Raw genomic sequence first — 16,083 nt, forward strand, 5'->3', positions numbered from 1 at the left:
TAGAGCTGCATGTTGTCAGCATACTGATGGCAGCATAGCCCACCCACTTTCTTCCCCAGCAGCTTCACCTCCTCATTGAACAGGAGGAATGATAACTGAAGACTACAGAACACTGCAAGAGAGCCCTCGGAGCAGATCGGTAAGAACTCAATGTAAGTGATGGAAATCCTCGCTCTCAGGACTTTTAGAAATACACTGGGCAGAACAGGAAAATATACCGTAGGGAACAAACCTGGCTCCAAAAGTCAAGGTAAGTGAAGGGCAATAGGTAACGAAATCAATGTCAAGGGATTATTTTTAGAGAAAGAGGCTAACAACCGCTCTGAAGAGACACCAGCATCCTGTCCTCCTTAAAAAAAGCATGCCCTATTTCCACCAACAGTGCCCATACCTCTCCAGTTGTTTTTACAAATACAGGTGTAGCTAGCACATAACAGCCTAAAGCTTCCAGACCACATCCAGGACCTCAGGGAATAGAACTGGGTGAAAAAACACTTGAGACATGGATCGGTGCCCACTGATGCACTCAATACCATACAAGTCAGAGTGGTCTTACTCGTAAAATTGTATGAAAACTCATCAGAACAAAAAACAGTTTCCTAATATGGCAATCCAGTTCAAGGAAGCAGTTTACTACCAATATAGCTATCTCAAGGGCCTTGTCTACCAACAGAATTTGAACTTAAATTAACTAAACTGACTTAGAAATCAAAACTAAATAAATATAAATACAGTGATAAAAGAGTATCCACACAAGGTGCTTGCACTGATTTAGCTGAATTAATTTCTAAACCAATTTAGTTAAATCAGTGTGACATCTGTGCGTAGACACAACCTAAAACCCCTTTTACATCTGATAATATTGTTAGCAGTAAAGACATAAAGACTAGCATTTTTCATCCTGTTGGATGCAGTCTAATTATACTATTGGCAAAATTTTCAAATGTGGGCACATAAAATGATGTGCTTGTGGGAATAGCGATGTCCTTTGTGTGCACAAATGAGACCTTATATATATTCGTTAATAAAAGCCCCATCAGTCCTCACACCCTCCTCCCCACTGTAAACATTTTGTTTTGTATCACTTTACTTTATTGAGGTCCCTCACACTTCTTTTTGCCTTAAGGTGTCTGCTAAAGAGAAAGAGGTCACAGAAGGCACTAGGAGACAATATATTTTATCCAATGATGATTCATAGTGACCTTGTCATGGGCCAGAGAATGTATCGTGTATGCAAAATGAGAGGCCATCTTCTATTTCATGGTAAAAGGGTTTGTATTTTCCTGATATTAGTAAACTGACAACTCTGGAAGAGGAATGTGACAGTTTTTCATGCTGAGTTTTCTGTCCTGGACTTTCAGGTCTTTTTTTGGTTCCCAACAAAACTAAGGCTGTTTGTGGATTTAAAAAAAAAATACAGGTTTATTTATTAGGTTGGTGCCCAAGGATATTTATTGTCACAGTCTCCTAAAACAGAAGATTTACTTACTGGTGAAAAAGAGGAAACTGTAGATGATACAATAGCTCTAGCATTCCTGATTATGAATAATCACATTGTTTGCTGTCTATTCTCTCTCTAAAGTTTATATTCTATAATACAAATTACATTATTAGAGCAGAACTGCACACTGCCAGCCTCTCTTTATGAGCTTTTAAATGCCTGGAGAACTTTTTTATATTTAATTTCCACCCAGGGTGTTCCTCAGACAGCTTTTGTAACAAGATTTTTCTTCTTTTAGCGTTCGATGGTGCACGGGACTTGTATTATTCTTGTCATGTTTCCGGATTACATATTTTGTAATTTTCTTTAAAAAAGGGGTAAGTTTTAACAAAAATGCACTTGCAATTCAGATATCCACATTTGAAAATTTGGTCCACAACGTATCGAAGCACTTCCCCATTCTAAGGTTACTCTGCGCCTGTCTAGAATAAACACACTCCCCCATTTACTATGGGTTTTCCCAGACATTTCTGACCTGGCAGAGAAAGCACACCCAATAAATACATTAGAAAACGGTCTCTTCACCGCTGTTTGGTGAGCTGTTCCACTTCCATCTGAAGACTGTTGATCTTGTCACCAAATTCCAGCTTGAAGAGCCGGTTGTCCTCCTTGGCAGACTGACGTTCTCTCTCTGCCTGTCGCAATCTGGATTTGAGCCACATGAACTTGTGATAAAAAACAAAAGCCATGGTGGGGAGGAAGACTGAATTTAAACAAACAAAAATAAACCCAAAAAAAGGAAAACAAATTGTATGGTAAAACAATGGGAAGGATGAAAATATTCTAAAGAAAGACAAAATGTAGGTGAACCAGGCAGTAGAAACTCTGATTTTCAAGGTTTTTTATTCTATTACTACAGTTTACAGCTATTAGATGATAAACATAAAACATTTTATCCATATTCAAAGCAAACCTCAAGTACACAGAATTTTAAGTCAAATTTTATTTTAATGTACGTTACATTTCAGCTTTACATATGTAACTGGAACTTGCAACATAGGTTATCTACTATATTTAGAATTAGTGCATTTTCCTGGTCTCTTCCACAACCATCACATCAGATTAAGCACATATGCATTTACATCACAGCAACCTATACTCTGGATCAAATATTAGACAAGTTGCCAGATATTTAAGTCTTCAATCCTACTATAGCATTACTGTGATAGGAGAAAGTTTATTGTCCACAAGAAGAATTTGGTGGGGGTAAGGGGGTTGTAACAATCCTAACTAGCCATTTGGGTACCCTAATGAAAGCTTTTATTCTGCAGATGATTCAAATAAGTTCAGAATAAAAGGTCACAGGTTAATTTTGTGTTTTCAGACATGTGACTCAATAGCGACCCTCAAATACTTAGTTGCTATTTTCCAGGGAGTCTTATAAAGTCTGCCATTGTGCAGTCATCAATTTTACAAGCTAAGGGGCGATACCCACCTGTGTACTGGAGGGCAAGATTAAGCCTCACAGATTTTTAAGTGTGTCCAGTGTGAATTAAATTTTTCCAGCTGCATGATAGTCATATAAGTCTCCCACTATGTGTCAAGGAGTCCTATTCTACATGACAGAGTGGGAAATTTACATGAGACAGAATTTTTGCAGGCAATTCACAAGGACAAAAAACTATTAAACATAGAAAAAACCCGAACTTGATTTCTTGAAGCAAAGTATTTATAGAATTATTTACACCCTAAAGCCTGTATGGGACCAGCATGGTGACCTCTTGCAACCATAGGGAAGAGGACACTAACTTAGAATATTCCAATCTACAGTTTTAAAAAAATTTGAAGTGAGACGTTAAGCTTATGATTATTTTTCCTATTCAGAGCCATTTCTAAGCTTTAGTTAGTCTTTCATTATTTTGCCAGAACTCTCAGCAAATTCCCTATTTGTACCAAGCAACAGAAACTTAGAAGCAAAGGTAACAAATGTAACAGTGAAAGTCTGCTATTTTGTTTTATTTGTTATAGGCTAGTTACTCCGAGACAAGGACTGGCCAGCAAAAAACTACTTGTTCCACTCCTTCCTCTCTCACATTTTTTTTAATCCTAACGTATAAAGAGCAGAATATTTTTGTAAAATGTGTAATTATTCCTTTTCTAGGAAGAGGAGAGACCAACAAAACAACGGTCTCTCCTCAGCTTCCTTCAGTTAGGAAGAACTGCAGTATATTTCTAGAGGGAATTATGGCAGAGGTAGAAGGCAATGAAAAGATAAGGAGGTTCTACTGTAACGTTACTCTAAGACGTCTAGTTACCAATTCTGTCTTCATGAAGTTTAAAGGAATCTATGGTTGATTTACCTCCCCACCCCAAGTCACTAAGACAAAATTGTTGCAAGCAGTCTTGGTTAACGAGGACTGGATCTTCATAGTGATGAGATATTAAGATGTAATGCCCATTTGTTAAACCCAAAGAACAAAAGTGAAAGGGTAATGGTTGGGAATATGCACGTAACTACTTTCAACTACTTCCAGGGACACATTTTCTTTGTCTACTTCATAACTAGAGAAAACTAGTTTGGCTTCCCCAGAACTGGCCAATCGGATATTGGCACAGAACCACACATCTAGTACCCATTCATGTTGAAGACTTGTGTTGTATACAGTACGTATCAAAGGTATGTACAGAGCCACAAATCTCTCATTCCTTAAGCTTTCCTTCTGTATTTATTGGCCAACTCATCTGTAGTTTAACAAAGTTTATGTGGCAAATTAGGGCGCTTCTACCAATTTTCTATCTCTGAAAAAAAAAAGCCCAAAGGTTTTAAAAATTCAGCAAATTCCTAATTAACTTTAAATGACAATTAACATTTTAACAGTTGCTTTTAACTATTCTTAAGGTTTTTCCCCTCATAACTAAGTTTCGATGTCAGAGTTGTGAGGTGACCAGTTGCAAAAATGCCTAATGGTGCTTCTGGATCAGTTTGTTTGCTGCACTATTTAAGGTTTTTGCCTGTTTCACCAAATCCTTTTCACTATATGAAAAATGTCAGAATGATGATGTGTGGGAAATGGAAAAAAAATAAAAACAGTAAAAGAAGTTCAAATCAGTTAACTGAACAGATATTGTAGTACATTCAATATATGTCTGTATACATTATGAAAAGGCAAACATTGCTCAGAGCCACTCAGAAGACTACAGAAAACACCTCAGAAGAGTTTGATGAAAGTTACACATTCTACAATAATCATCCTTTAACTGAATAAGGTAATAATTATAAAAAAAACCTTAACTATTCCCCTTACTTCTGACTTTATTTCCAAATGAAACAGCATTTATCTTTAGGAAATGCACCTCTCGTGCCCGCTCGTATCATTCAGGATCATAACAGGGGAATGGATGCATAGGTGGAGACACTTTGGACTAAATAAGTACAGTTCCATTTGAAGTCAGTTCACACCAGCTGAACCCTCTGTGAAAGCAACTATAAGAAGCTCAGCTCCAAAGATGTTAAAGAAAAAGGATGCAATCCCCTGAGGCCCTCCTCTGGGAGTGGTTTTATGTCTGACCTCAGAATCCATCCCAATTATGTGAGAGTTGGTAGTGGGCTGTCAGCACTGTCTCACTAGGATAGGTGTTTGAGAATGTGTCCTCATGGCGCTAATGGATATGGTTCCCATCCGCCACCTCTGCCAGCTCCTAGTGCCAGAAACAGTCCTCTCCACTCCCACCCACCAAGGTACTTTAACTGTGCTTTCTTGCACTTCAGACCTCCCAGAAACAAACATGGGTCTCAGTTTTCATGGAGATGGACGTTCCAATTTTAATATAGAATAGTTTCAAAACCAGAACTCGAGTCTTACGTACCCATAAGCATATTTCAGATGTGACTGTTGTAATCCTTGTCCTTCATGCCCCCCACTACCGTATTGCCATCCCTGCCATGTTGTGTCTAATATAGACTGTATGCTTCTGAGAGTCATCCATTTGTACAGTGTTAGTGGTGCTGTACAGGCCTATTTAAATTAGCAATAGGCAATTAATTACCCAGTGTTACATCTTCACATTCAACAGTGCGGACAAGGACACCCATAATTAGCTTTTATATATACACTGTGTATGCTCGGTTTGTGTGTATAAAACAAGCTTCTACAATAATTGATATTTTAGCAGGATGTTCTCATTTATGGAGGATTTTCCTGAGCACACAAAACATGTCCTTGCTACCAGTCTATCACGGAATTACTGCTTTAGGGCCAAGTCCTGCTCTCCTTATTCATCTGAATAGTTCCACTTACTTCCATGGGACTGTTCAGGTGAATAAGAGCAGTAGGATTTGACCCTTTGTTGTAATGCCCAGTTCTGCTCCCATGCTATTCAGTGGGAATTTTGCCATGGACTTCGCTAAAAGCAGGCCTAGGCCACTAAATGCAACTTGGGTAATATTAACGTTTCAAAAAAAATATCTATAAAGGACTCTTAGGAATAGCACTTAGCTTATCTGGCATATTTGTTTAGCTCTATGTAACAAGTTTATATAAAAATATGCAATTTTAGCACCTTCAAAAGTATACCACATACCACAGGGACACATTTATATTTTGTAACAACAAAGTTTCATTTTTACCTTTGTTCAAGCTGTTTAATAGTAGCAGCCATCTGATTTGTCTTCTCCTCCAAACGGCTGTTTAATTCACTCTTCTGTTTCACTCCCAGGTCTGAACTCTGGAAAGGAAAGTTACTTAATGTCTTCAGTAAGCAGTGGTAAATATGAAATAAACTACATTGGAAAATGAAATGGAATCGGTGATGCTAAAACATGTAAGAAGGAGTGATCCAAAGGGCAAAGATTGGAAGCAAAGATGAATAGTGTGGACAAGCATTTCCCCATGTCCTGGTAAGTGACTAAGTAAACAAACAATTTTATTTTATGTATTAAAGTATTATACCTGAACCACATGGTATGGATTGATGTAGTATCTATCAATATTACACCATCAATTGTGTGGCACAAGAGTGCCAGTTGCCTGAACTGTCAACCGTCTGGCAGCTAATTCTGTTTATGGTTTTGAAATTAAGTTGAATACTTATTTCTCTGGGCATTAGCTGTCTGGTTTTGTCTTAGTAGTCTGTTCTAGTGGATCTCAGTGATAAGTGGAACTGTATATATTAAAATAATAGATTTTACTAGATAGACACTATCATGGTTTTGTTTTTATAAATACAATGGTTTTACAGTGATATGTTTACTTTTAGTTTTGGTCATTAAAGCTTTTCTTTAGAACTGACTTTGGTTATGCTGCAGGCGGTCCTCTAGAAGCAGAAGTTATAAGGACTATGATGTTGAAAGTCTCTGTCCATGGTAACCCATACAAATAATTTCATTTTATCATTATACCATAGCAAGTGATACTCTGTGTGTTACAGTACAGAACACAAAAGGAAACCTCATATAGGACGTGACTGAGGGCAGCCCAAGTCTAAACTGGCAAATGAAATTAGGAAGTAAAACCACAGGCTACAGATTCTGAAAATGTTGCTGTGACCTCCTTGTTTCTACAGTTACTTAAAACATGTGCTCCAGTCTAGAGAAAGGAGATTACACACTGTTGTATAGTTATTTGCACTAATAAAAGTGAAATACAGCAGAAAAGGAGCTTGCCCACACACCATCTCCCATAAGTGTTGGAAAAGATCCATCTCCTCAGTCTCTAGCACGTTAACAAGGGAACACAAGTGGAACTACTGAACCCTGAGCAGCTATGCAAGCTGCTCCAAAAACAATATCAGGTGATGGGTAAGGATGCCTCAGCAGCATGCTACCAAACAACTCTCAAAACAGCCATGTATTAGGGGAAAATTATTGTCTTACTATTCAACAGATAAGTATTTAGATATCATGGGATGCTTTTTCCTCATAAGACCCTACATCTGGTGAGCTTTTTTTTTTATTTTTATTTTTTAAAGGTCTGAGCCAGCCTTGTAGTGCTGGCAAACCACACGATGACATGAAGGATCCAAGAACAGACTGACTTTCTACAGCCTCCACTGCTTCCAGACCAAGTCACGTTCAGCTTTCCTCAGTTAGAAAGGTCAGCCTCAAGGCAGGCTGAGCGTGGAAGGAATCAAATGGAATCCATAGTGAGATTAAGAGATGGGGAAGGATGGAGCAAGGACGAAAAGAAAAGGTATACAAGTGACCCTCTTCTTCCCTCATGAATGACTTTCTGATAAGAAAGAAAGTCTAGTTGGTTCCTACATGCCATATCTACAAAGGGACCATTTCATTAGCTTCCTTCCCTACCTGCAGCTTGAAGGAGAGTTCATGCTTTAGTGCCCTGAGATCATCTAGTTGCTGCCTGAGTGCCACTAGTGCATCCTGCTTCTCACAAACATCTTTTTCCAGCATCTTCATGGCCAGCTCCATCTCCTGTCTCATTCCAATCTGCACCTCTAGTTCTTTTTCCACATCCTGAAACACACACATTATGTTTCATAACCAGTCTTCTGACTAGAACATGACTGAACTAATGTGTGATAATCCACCCTGCCCTTCACCCCATCAACACATACTATTAATCATGTTGCATTACGAATATCTTATTGCCATTATAAATAGAATTTAGAAATTAAATTAAGGAAAACAGATGCCATTACAGCTAAGTATTACGGCTATGTATCTGACTTCACTGGCAACCAATCAGAAAGCTCAAGTTGGGCCAAATTTATATTTGTCATTAGGGAAATGTTTGCAGACCTCTTATTTCACAAGAATACCCCTTTCAACCATTTTCCACACCCTTATCTCATGTGCTGTATAACAATAGTTGACAGGTGTCCATGCTGTAGGCTCAAGTATATCATTTACATTTCTTAAATACAAAAATAGAAGCTCAATGCATGTTTTGTGTGATGTTGACCCAAATCTGGTAAGTATTCTGCTGTGAAGCAGGAAATTTACTTCTGGTAGATTTTTGTTTTAAAACAAAATGAAGTTATTAGGCAAGGTTATTAACGGTTATTAAGCAAGGCATTTTGGAATACTATCACCTTTACTTGCATCTTGGACCATAACACACACCCTTTGCAAAAGGTAATTGTTAGACAACGAATGAGTACATAAAATATTAATACTTTACCGAATTCTGAGTTTAGACCAAGCTTACCAGCCGTAGCTGAGTCTCCTCCTTTAACTGTTTTCGTGCTTCATTCAGTGCAAATCCATCTGCAGTTCTGTCTTGCTTAGTCACCTAGAGTTAAGAGAACAAATCAGATGGAAATCAAACTATCAGAATCATCATATTTGTCAATTTGCTTCTGCCATTTTCAAACATTGATAGTCTTCACTAAGTTAATGCAGCAAGTAACATCCTTGTGACATTACTATTTCCCTCCGCCAATACGTGTTATTTAATGCAATAATGTATAATCAGTCTAGCCATTTGCAGGATGTAGAGAATAGGATTTTAAGTAGGAACAATTTATAAAGTCGGATAAAATATCTTTATAATTTCCAAAGGTAGAAATAGATTCCATAGTGGATACCAACATATTTTATCTGGTTAAGTAAAAACTTTGAAACAGTTCTATGGAGTTCCCCTTGAATTTAGAAAAAAAGATGGGCTTGAGTAATGAGTGTGTCAATGGCATAAGTAAGTGAAATTCTCACTTAAAAGAAAAAAGATTCATAACATACACACACTGACCTTACGATTACTTTCCAAGAGGTAAGAACTTTCTTCTTTAACTCGTTCCATCTCTTCTTGCAGAGTTATAATCCTGTTGTTTGCAACTGCAAGCTGTAAACAAAACCAGAGAATTGTAACTTAGACACTGATGTTTCACTTGGCTAGATGGACAGCTATTTACATCACTTGGATACCAAGGTGCTCAGTCACTCAGATAAGACAGTGATGGGTGCGATATGAGAATCTTAATAGTAGAAAGATCTTCACTGGCCTACTTGGGGCAGTGGCTCTTTGTCCTATTCCCTGTTGGAATTCCTGGGAGAAAGACATCCATGACCAATAGATTACTTATTTTAATACAGAGGATCCTGACAAGACCATGATTCTTTTGTACAGTTCATGCGAAACGCATGAATTGATATGATAAGCAACACAATGAATTAGCGGTGTGCTACAGATAGTTTTGGTGGGCAGAGCTGTTACAATGTCAGTTATCATTTTAACCAGTATGGAGACTCCACTGAGTGACCAGAAAATAAACTGTTTATCAACAAATACTTTGATTTGCAATTAATTTGGTAGGAGATATGAATACATTTGATTGGCAGAGCATGTGAATTTTGCAGGCTTTAAACAAAAGGCCATTTATTACAGTATAACCAAAAACAGCAGCACAATCATGCTGCCTTTTAAAGTACTCAGTTTTTAATTGCACAATATAACATAACTTTTCTTCCTTCCCCACATGAGTAGATACAGTCATCTCCATTAGTGAAACTGGATGCCAGAGGAGAAGACTGCAAAACTTTTTACATTTGTAACAGGACCATCTGAATATGTATATTTGGAACTGTTCACTAACCGGATGTATAAAGCTATCTGGAGTAAGCAAAACATGAAAATGTAAGGCCATTATTGTCCTTTTTCAGAGAGTATTTTAATTTGTATTATCATAGCACCTAGAGATCCTAATTGATATCAGGATCCCTTTGTGCTAAGAGAGGCTACATCCCAAAGAGCACGCAATCTAAACAGACAAAAGACAAGAGTCCAAACTCATTATTCCCCATTTCACATGGGAAACGGAGGGAAAGTGATTAACTGACTTGTCCAAAGTCATACAGGAGGCCTGTAGAAGAATGGGGAAGATTAGAATGCATGAACTACAAAGAAAAAATGGAAAAGGAAAGAAAAAAAATTATACCTAGATTTGTGTATTGACTGACCTAAGTGACCAGTCTGTGGGGGTTTTCTGCAGAGTGACACATTTTTATTTATATTCAGCAAATTTTGAGCAGATATAGGAAAAGACATCATTACATTTCAACATACACTATGACAACACCGAGTAAGAGCTGATTACAGAAGCAGATATTTACCAAAGAAATACATTTTTAAACAAAACATCCTCTGAAAATTTCTTCATAAATTCCCAGTTCACTGAAGATATTCATAGATTCACAGGTTCCAAGGCCAGAATGGACCACTGAGAGCACCTAGGCTGACCTCGTGTATAACACAGGCCACAGAACTTCCCCCAAATAATTCCTGTTTGAACAAGAGAGTATCTTTCAGAAAAAGATCCAATCTTGATTTATAAGTTGCTAGTGATGGAGAGTCTACCACAATCTTTGATAAACTGATCCAGTGATGAAATTACCCTCACCTTAAAAAAATTATATCTTATTTCCAGTCTGAATGGGTCTAGTTTTGACTTCCAACCCTTGGATCTTGTCAAGCCTTTTTGTCTGTTACACTGAATAGCCCATTATCCACAATTTGTACTTCACCTAGGTACTGAGACACTCTGATCAAGTCACTCTTTAACCTTCTCTTCATTAAGCTAAATAAGGTGACAGTTTGAGCTCCTCAAGTCTAAGTCAGGTTTTCTAATCCTTTAATCATTCTTGTGGCTCCTTCTTTGAACTCTCACTCATTTAACAACGTTCTTCTTTAATTGTGAACACCCATACTGGTCGTTTTATTCCAGCAGCGGTTACACCAGTGCAAATACAGAGAAGTAAAATAGCCTCTCTACTCGAGATTCTCCTGTTTACACATGCAAGGATCAGATTAACCCTTTTGGCCACAGTGTCACACTGGCAACTCTTGTTTATCTGATTATCCACTATGACCCTCACAACTTGTTCAGAGTCTCTGCTTCCAAAAATAGAGTCCTCTGACTTGTAAGCATGGTCTACGTTCTTTGTTCCTAGATATATACTTTTGTATTTGACCACATTAAAACACATTGTTTGCTTGTGCCCAGTTTACCAAGTGATTCAGATCACTCTTTATCAGTGACCTGTCCTCTTCATTATCTACTACTCCCCCAATTTTGGAGTCATCTACAAACGTTATCAGCTATGATTTTGTGATTTATTTTCCAGGTCATTAAAAAAAAAGAAAAAGAAGAAAAAGGTAAATAGCTAAAGGCCTACAACTGATCCATGTGAGACCCAATTAGAAACACACCTGCTTGATGATTCTCCATTTACATTTTGAGACCTATCAGTTAGCCAGTTTTTAATCCATTTAATCCATGCGTACCATGATAATTTTGCATCATTCTGTTTTGTTTTTTTAATCAAAATGTTGTGTGGCAGCAAGCCAAGATGTCTCATACAATGCATTCTGGGACACATTCTGATGCCTTCCATAAGCAGAAAGTATCAATCAGATTTCAGAGGAGAAAATGTTTGTTTGTTTTTTAAATAGTTAATTTTAAAAAGCATTCTTTTGCTGAGGGTCCTTCATGCCTAGTTAGTGGCAACAAACAACACAATCCTGTGCTTAACTCAGTTTTCATTTCAGCTTTCCAGTTCACCTTTAACAGACATCAGTCATTACAACTTAATTCAGGAATCAGATATCACTTCTGCCTAATTCGGGATTTCACAGGCAATAAAGATGCACCCTTTTCTGTTACACCTACCTCCTCAGTAAGTTTAGTGTTGGATTTTTCTAAAGCATCCACCTTTGCCTGCAGATTGTTTACAGTGGCACTGTCAAATCAAAAAGAAAAAGCTACTGGTTACTTTAAAAATAAATATAACCACCACTTTATGTCTCTTAGATCATACCATAATAGAAAAGAACTTGTTACCTTAAGTGTCTATTGAGTTCTTCTACATAATTTTTCTGGTCCAGAATAGCAGTTATTTGACCATCTCTGAAAAACAGACACAGTGAATAGTCAGTGTTTCCTGATATACAGTTCTCTCCCAACCTACAAGCAACGATTGTCTCATGGGACTACGGGCTGTGCTTTAGCCATTCCTATGGCCAGCTCATCTTTAATCCTTCAGATACTGGTCAGTTCTGTGGTGTTTCCTGAGGCCTCTAGGGGACAATTGTTCTTTACAGAAGGGAAGGCCTGTTACCACTGGGAAGAAAGGCCAGGACTACCAGGCAGAGCTCATTCTACCTGATCCAACCTTCCCTACCAAGAATGTCCCCTCCATCTTGACCTGTTTAGGTCGTCGGTGGGGGTGGGGGGGGAATGGATTCCTAGCATGGACCCTAAAGTGGTTCCATGATGAAGGGGCTGTCTGAGGCAGAGGTAACACAGGCATGCTGTCACTTCAAAATGCTTATATGGGGCCAAAAGAAGAATATAGAGTGGGATTATTCAGCAGACGAAGGGGAGAAGAGAGAGAAAAAAAAATTCTCTTTGCTCCCATCTCTCAACTTCAGATACTATGGTCAAAGATATTCATCTTTAAAGTTCTCAGAGCACACAGGTCTGTGCAGACAACATTGCTATCTAAGACCTATCTGTACCTGAGAAAACAGCTATTTGGATTGTGATGGAGTCTACAGGACTGAGAGTGAATTCCTCTATGTGACACATCCGTATATTGAAAGATGAGAGCAGTTGTGATCTGTGTCTGTATATAAATTACTTACAGTCCTTGGAATTCGGACAAGTTGTCAGTGCAACCTTTAGCAGGACAAAGTTTGTATAATTTGCACAATTGAATGCCCAATCAATCAAGGAAGACATTTTGATTAGCAAGAGAAAATTCAAACAAACAAGTACCAGTATTGTTCTGCGTACTGCCTTCAAGCTTACAAAACAAAGTCATCCCCCTACGATCCACTCAACAAAAGCTGAAAACAGACTTTGTTTCATGCATTTCCAGCATGAAAAGTTAAATAAAAACAAATTATTTTTCAAAAATGACAAATACAAGAGGAAAGTGCAAACTTTCACTCTGAAGAATCAAGGTAACACCAAATGAATAGAAAATGATAGAACTTCTGATCAATGAAGAAGAGGATTTAATGAATTTCAGAAGTACAGAAAGTCATATTTGTATGTATTGTATATTCCTGTATTTTTCCATTTCCTGTTCCTATACAGTGTTATACATCTACGTGCACATATGCAGGTATAAGAACTCAAACTAATCCGATAAGCATAATCTGGTTCATGTACACAATGGGAGATTTATTTCTTATGCATCCCCCTTTGATGCTAGAGATTGAAGACTCTCTTACTGGTCATATAATTGTTTGGAAAAAGAAAATTCCAAACCACGCAGCTCTTAAATTGAAAGAGCTCTAGAAAATGGCCTACCACAAGTTTGATCGCTGAGCCTTTTTTTGCTTTGTAAAATGCTCTCTGATTTAATTGCTGGTTAAGTCAATAAATGCAACCCCTTGCCCCTGAGATTCTGGATACTTTCCTGTTCTTTCCTTTGTTAACCTTCTGAATTCCATCCCAGAACTATAATTAGAACAAAAATGGAATTCAGCATGACTGCAGTGTTTTAATTAAAACTACAGGATTATGGGTCAACTTGCAATACTACTCAAAAACCAAACAAATAACCCCTCTTCAAAAAAGGACACAAGTTTCCCTTTGTACTTACCCTTCATTGCCCTTACTGCTGTTCCCATCCTTCAAGTACATTGAAAAATCAATAACTCCAACCTACAAAGGAAGATTTTAGTATTTTACATATGGCTCTAACACTCTACCTAAATATTATTCTTTTTACCTACACAATTTCAGCATCATTGGTTTGTTTATAAAATCAATGCATTGAATTATAATCTAGGATAAATCCACTATACCAACAATCTACCCAGACTGATAAAAATAAGGATGAGCTCAAGTAGAAGGTCAAGTTGCTACCCTTTGTAATGCAAGTGGAGTACTGGAAGGAGGGAAGGACAGCAGATCTTGATCAACACACTCCTATACACACCAGCTACGTAAGCTGAATCAGGCGTGCATGTTAACTTACTTCCCTCTTGTTAACGGCTATAAACGATTTCCTGACACACGCTTTTAGACAAACTAATACTCCTGACCCCGGTCAGAGCAGCATTCCCCTTCTTTTCAGTTCTCTTCCCCAGCTTCATTTCTCAGTTTTCACTTCCTCCTCCTTGGCCTGGTACTAAGTTTCACTCTGCTGTGTGTGACCTGTATGCAGGTCACAATGAGGAGCAGCAGAAAAGAGAAACAGAAGGGATGGTCTCTCAGGCCGGTCATTTTAAAAAAAACGAACAAAGGGAACAGAGGGCAGTGGCACTCCGCCAGAGTGCGAGACAGACTATCGCGGCCCAGTAGGTAGCGGTGGAAAGTGTCTTGACAGCACTTCTGTGTACGAGATGTTACATCTAAATGACTAAACCAAGTACAAAAGGGTCACCTCCAATGGCATATATTGAGGAGGAAGGTAGAATAAAAAACAGCAGCAAATAAGACACACACACTTGCTAGCCTGCAAAACCCAGTTTGTAGCTAATACTTACAGTATTCCCCTTGTTTAACTAATTGGTATAATCGAAAACATACAATCAAAAACCAGCATAATTCTAGTAAGCGCAATTCATCCCAGAAATACTTACAACTTCTAGGGATTATTCCGATTATTAATATCCAATACCTGTGAATCCAAGTCTTCTCCTTTCATACAGAAGTTTGCATCAATGACATTCAACCCTACTAGGAGGCCAGCAATTATGTGACCTTCTTCTTCCATTATGAGAGCATTAGGCTCATAAAATTCACTGCAAGATGCACCAAAAGAGACAGTAGTATTACATCACTCAAACCTTTAAAAAACAAGTTGGAGTTTGAAGAGACACTTACAGATAAACTGGCATGAGCTCTATTACCCACTACACTCCTGCCCTGTGACCTTCTAAGACAACAATAAAGTGTTAACACCCTCCCCTCGTATCTGGTCAGACGGCTGGCCGCTAGCGGACAGTCTATACATCAGCCGTACAGCCGACATGGCTCTATCAATATACTGCTGCTCTGACCTGAGAGAGATCTAGAAAGGGGAACCTCTTAACTTGCTAAGCCATGAATGTGAGACAAAGGCCCAACGTAAGGGAGGCTTGATAGCTCTGTAGGTATATCCTGCACAAGGTAAGTTACTGCAGACAGCTCTCAGGTTTCCAGCTTTGACTGAGGTAATGTAGCACTCAATTATTTTTCAATTTAAAAGCAAAAGAGTCATGAATGCTAAGCGAATATTAAACTTTAAAAAAGTTACATACCCTAATTTTTCTCTGTTATAAACCTCCCATCTGACACTAGGCCACCCTACATATTCCTAAGGTTAATTTCAAGCTTCTCCACCCACACTCAAGATAATTGAAGGAATTAAAAAATGAATATTCATAAAGCCAAAAATACTAAAAACTCATAACAAAGAAAAATATGCAGGCAATTATGCAATACTACTTAGCACTTTTCATCCATAGATCTCAAAGCAGTTTACAAAGTATCATTATTGCTGTGATGGAGTGTCCACCACATATAGGACTGGAAAGAGGTAAGGTGGCCACATAGGCCTAATAACTCCATAGCCTACACCTGGAGGAAGAGCCAGGGAGCACGGATCGATTGTAAACAGGCTCAGCTGGGAAGGAAGAGGCAGGGTCTACAAAGCCAGGAAGCTGGCAACAGACAGGGGCTGGGCTGCTGGG

General features: G+C 38.2%; 1 protein-coding gene across 9 annotated transcripts in view; it reads right to left on the reverse strand.

The window, feature by feature from the left end:
* RUFY3 (RUN and FYVE domain containing 3) overlaps positions 1-16,083 on the reverse strand; it is an 80,693-nt gene that overhangs the window by 16,372 nt on the left and 48,238 nt on the right. For 4 of the 9 annotated variants that reach the window (XM_048848997.2, XM_048848996.2, XM_048848998.2 and 1 more), the window contains 9 exons: positions 15,030-15,153; positions 14,007-14,068; positions 12,236-12,301; positions 12,065-12,134; positions 9,148-9,240; positions 8,608-8,691; positions 7,746-7,913; positions 6,069-6,166; positions 2,027-2,146 (listed from right to left, as the gene is read on the reverse strand). In XM_048848997.2, coding sequence (XP_048704954.2) covers positions 2,027-2,146; positions 6,069-6,166; positions 7,746-7,913; positions 8,608-8,691; positions 9,148-9,240; positions 12,065-12,134; positions 12,236-12,301; positions 14,007-14,068; positions 15,030-15,153 — 885 coding nt within the window. Of the gene's footprint in view, positions 1-2,026; positions 2,167-2,327; positions 4,476-6,068; positions 6,167-7,745; positions 7,914-8,607; positions 8,692-9,147; positions 9,241-12,064; positions 12,135-12,235; positions 12,302-14,006; positions 14,069-15,029; positions 15,154-16,083 lie in introns of those variants that run through there. The other 5 variants (XM_048849001.2, XM_048849002.2, XM_048849004.2 and 2 more) reach the window with 3 other exon arrangements.

The sequence above is a fragment of the Caretta caretta genome, chromosome 4 (genome assembly GCF_965140235.1).
Source record: "Caretta caretta isolate rCarCar2 chromosome 4, rCarCar1.hap1, whole genome shotgun sequence".
In the NCBI taxonomy this organism is placed as follows: Eukaryota; Metazoa; Chordata; order Testudines; family Cheloniidae; genus Caretta; species Caretta caretta.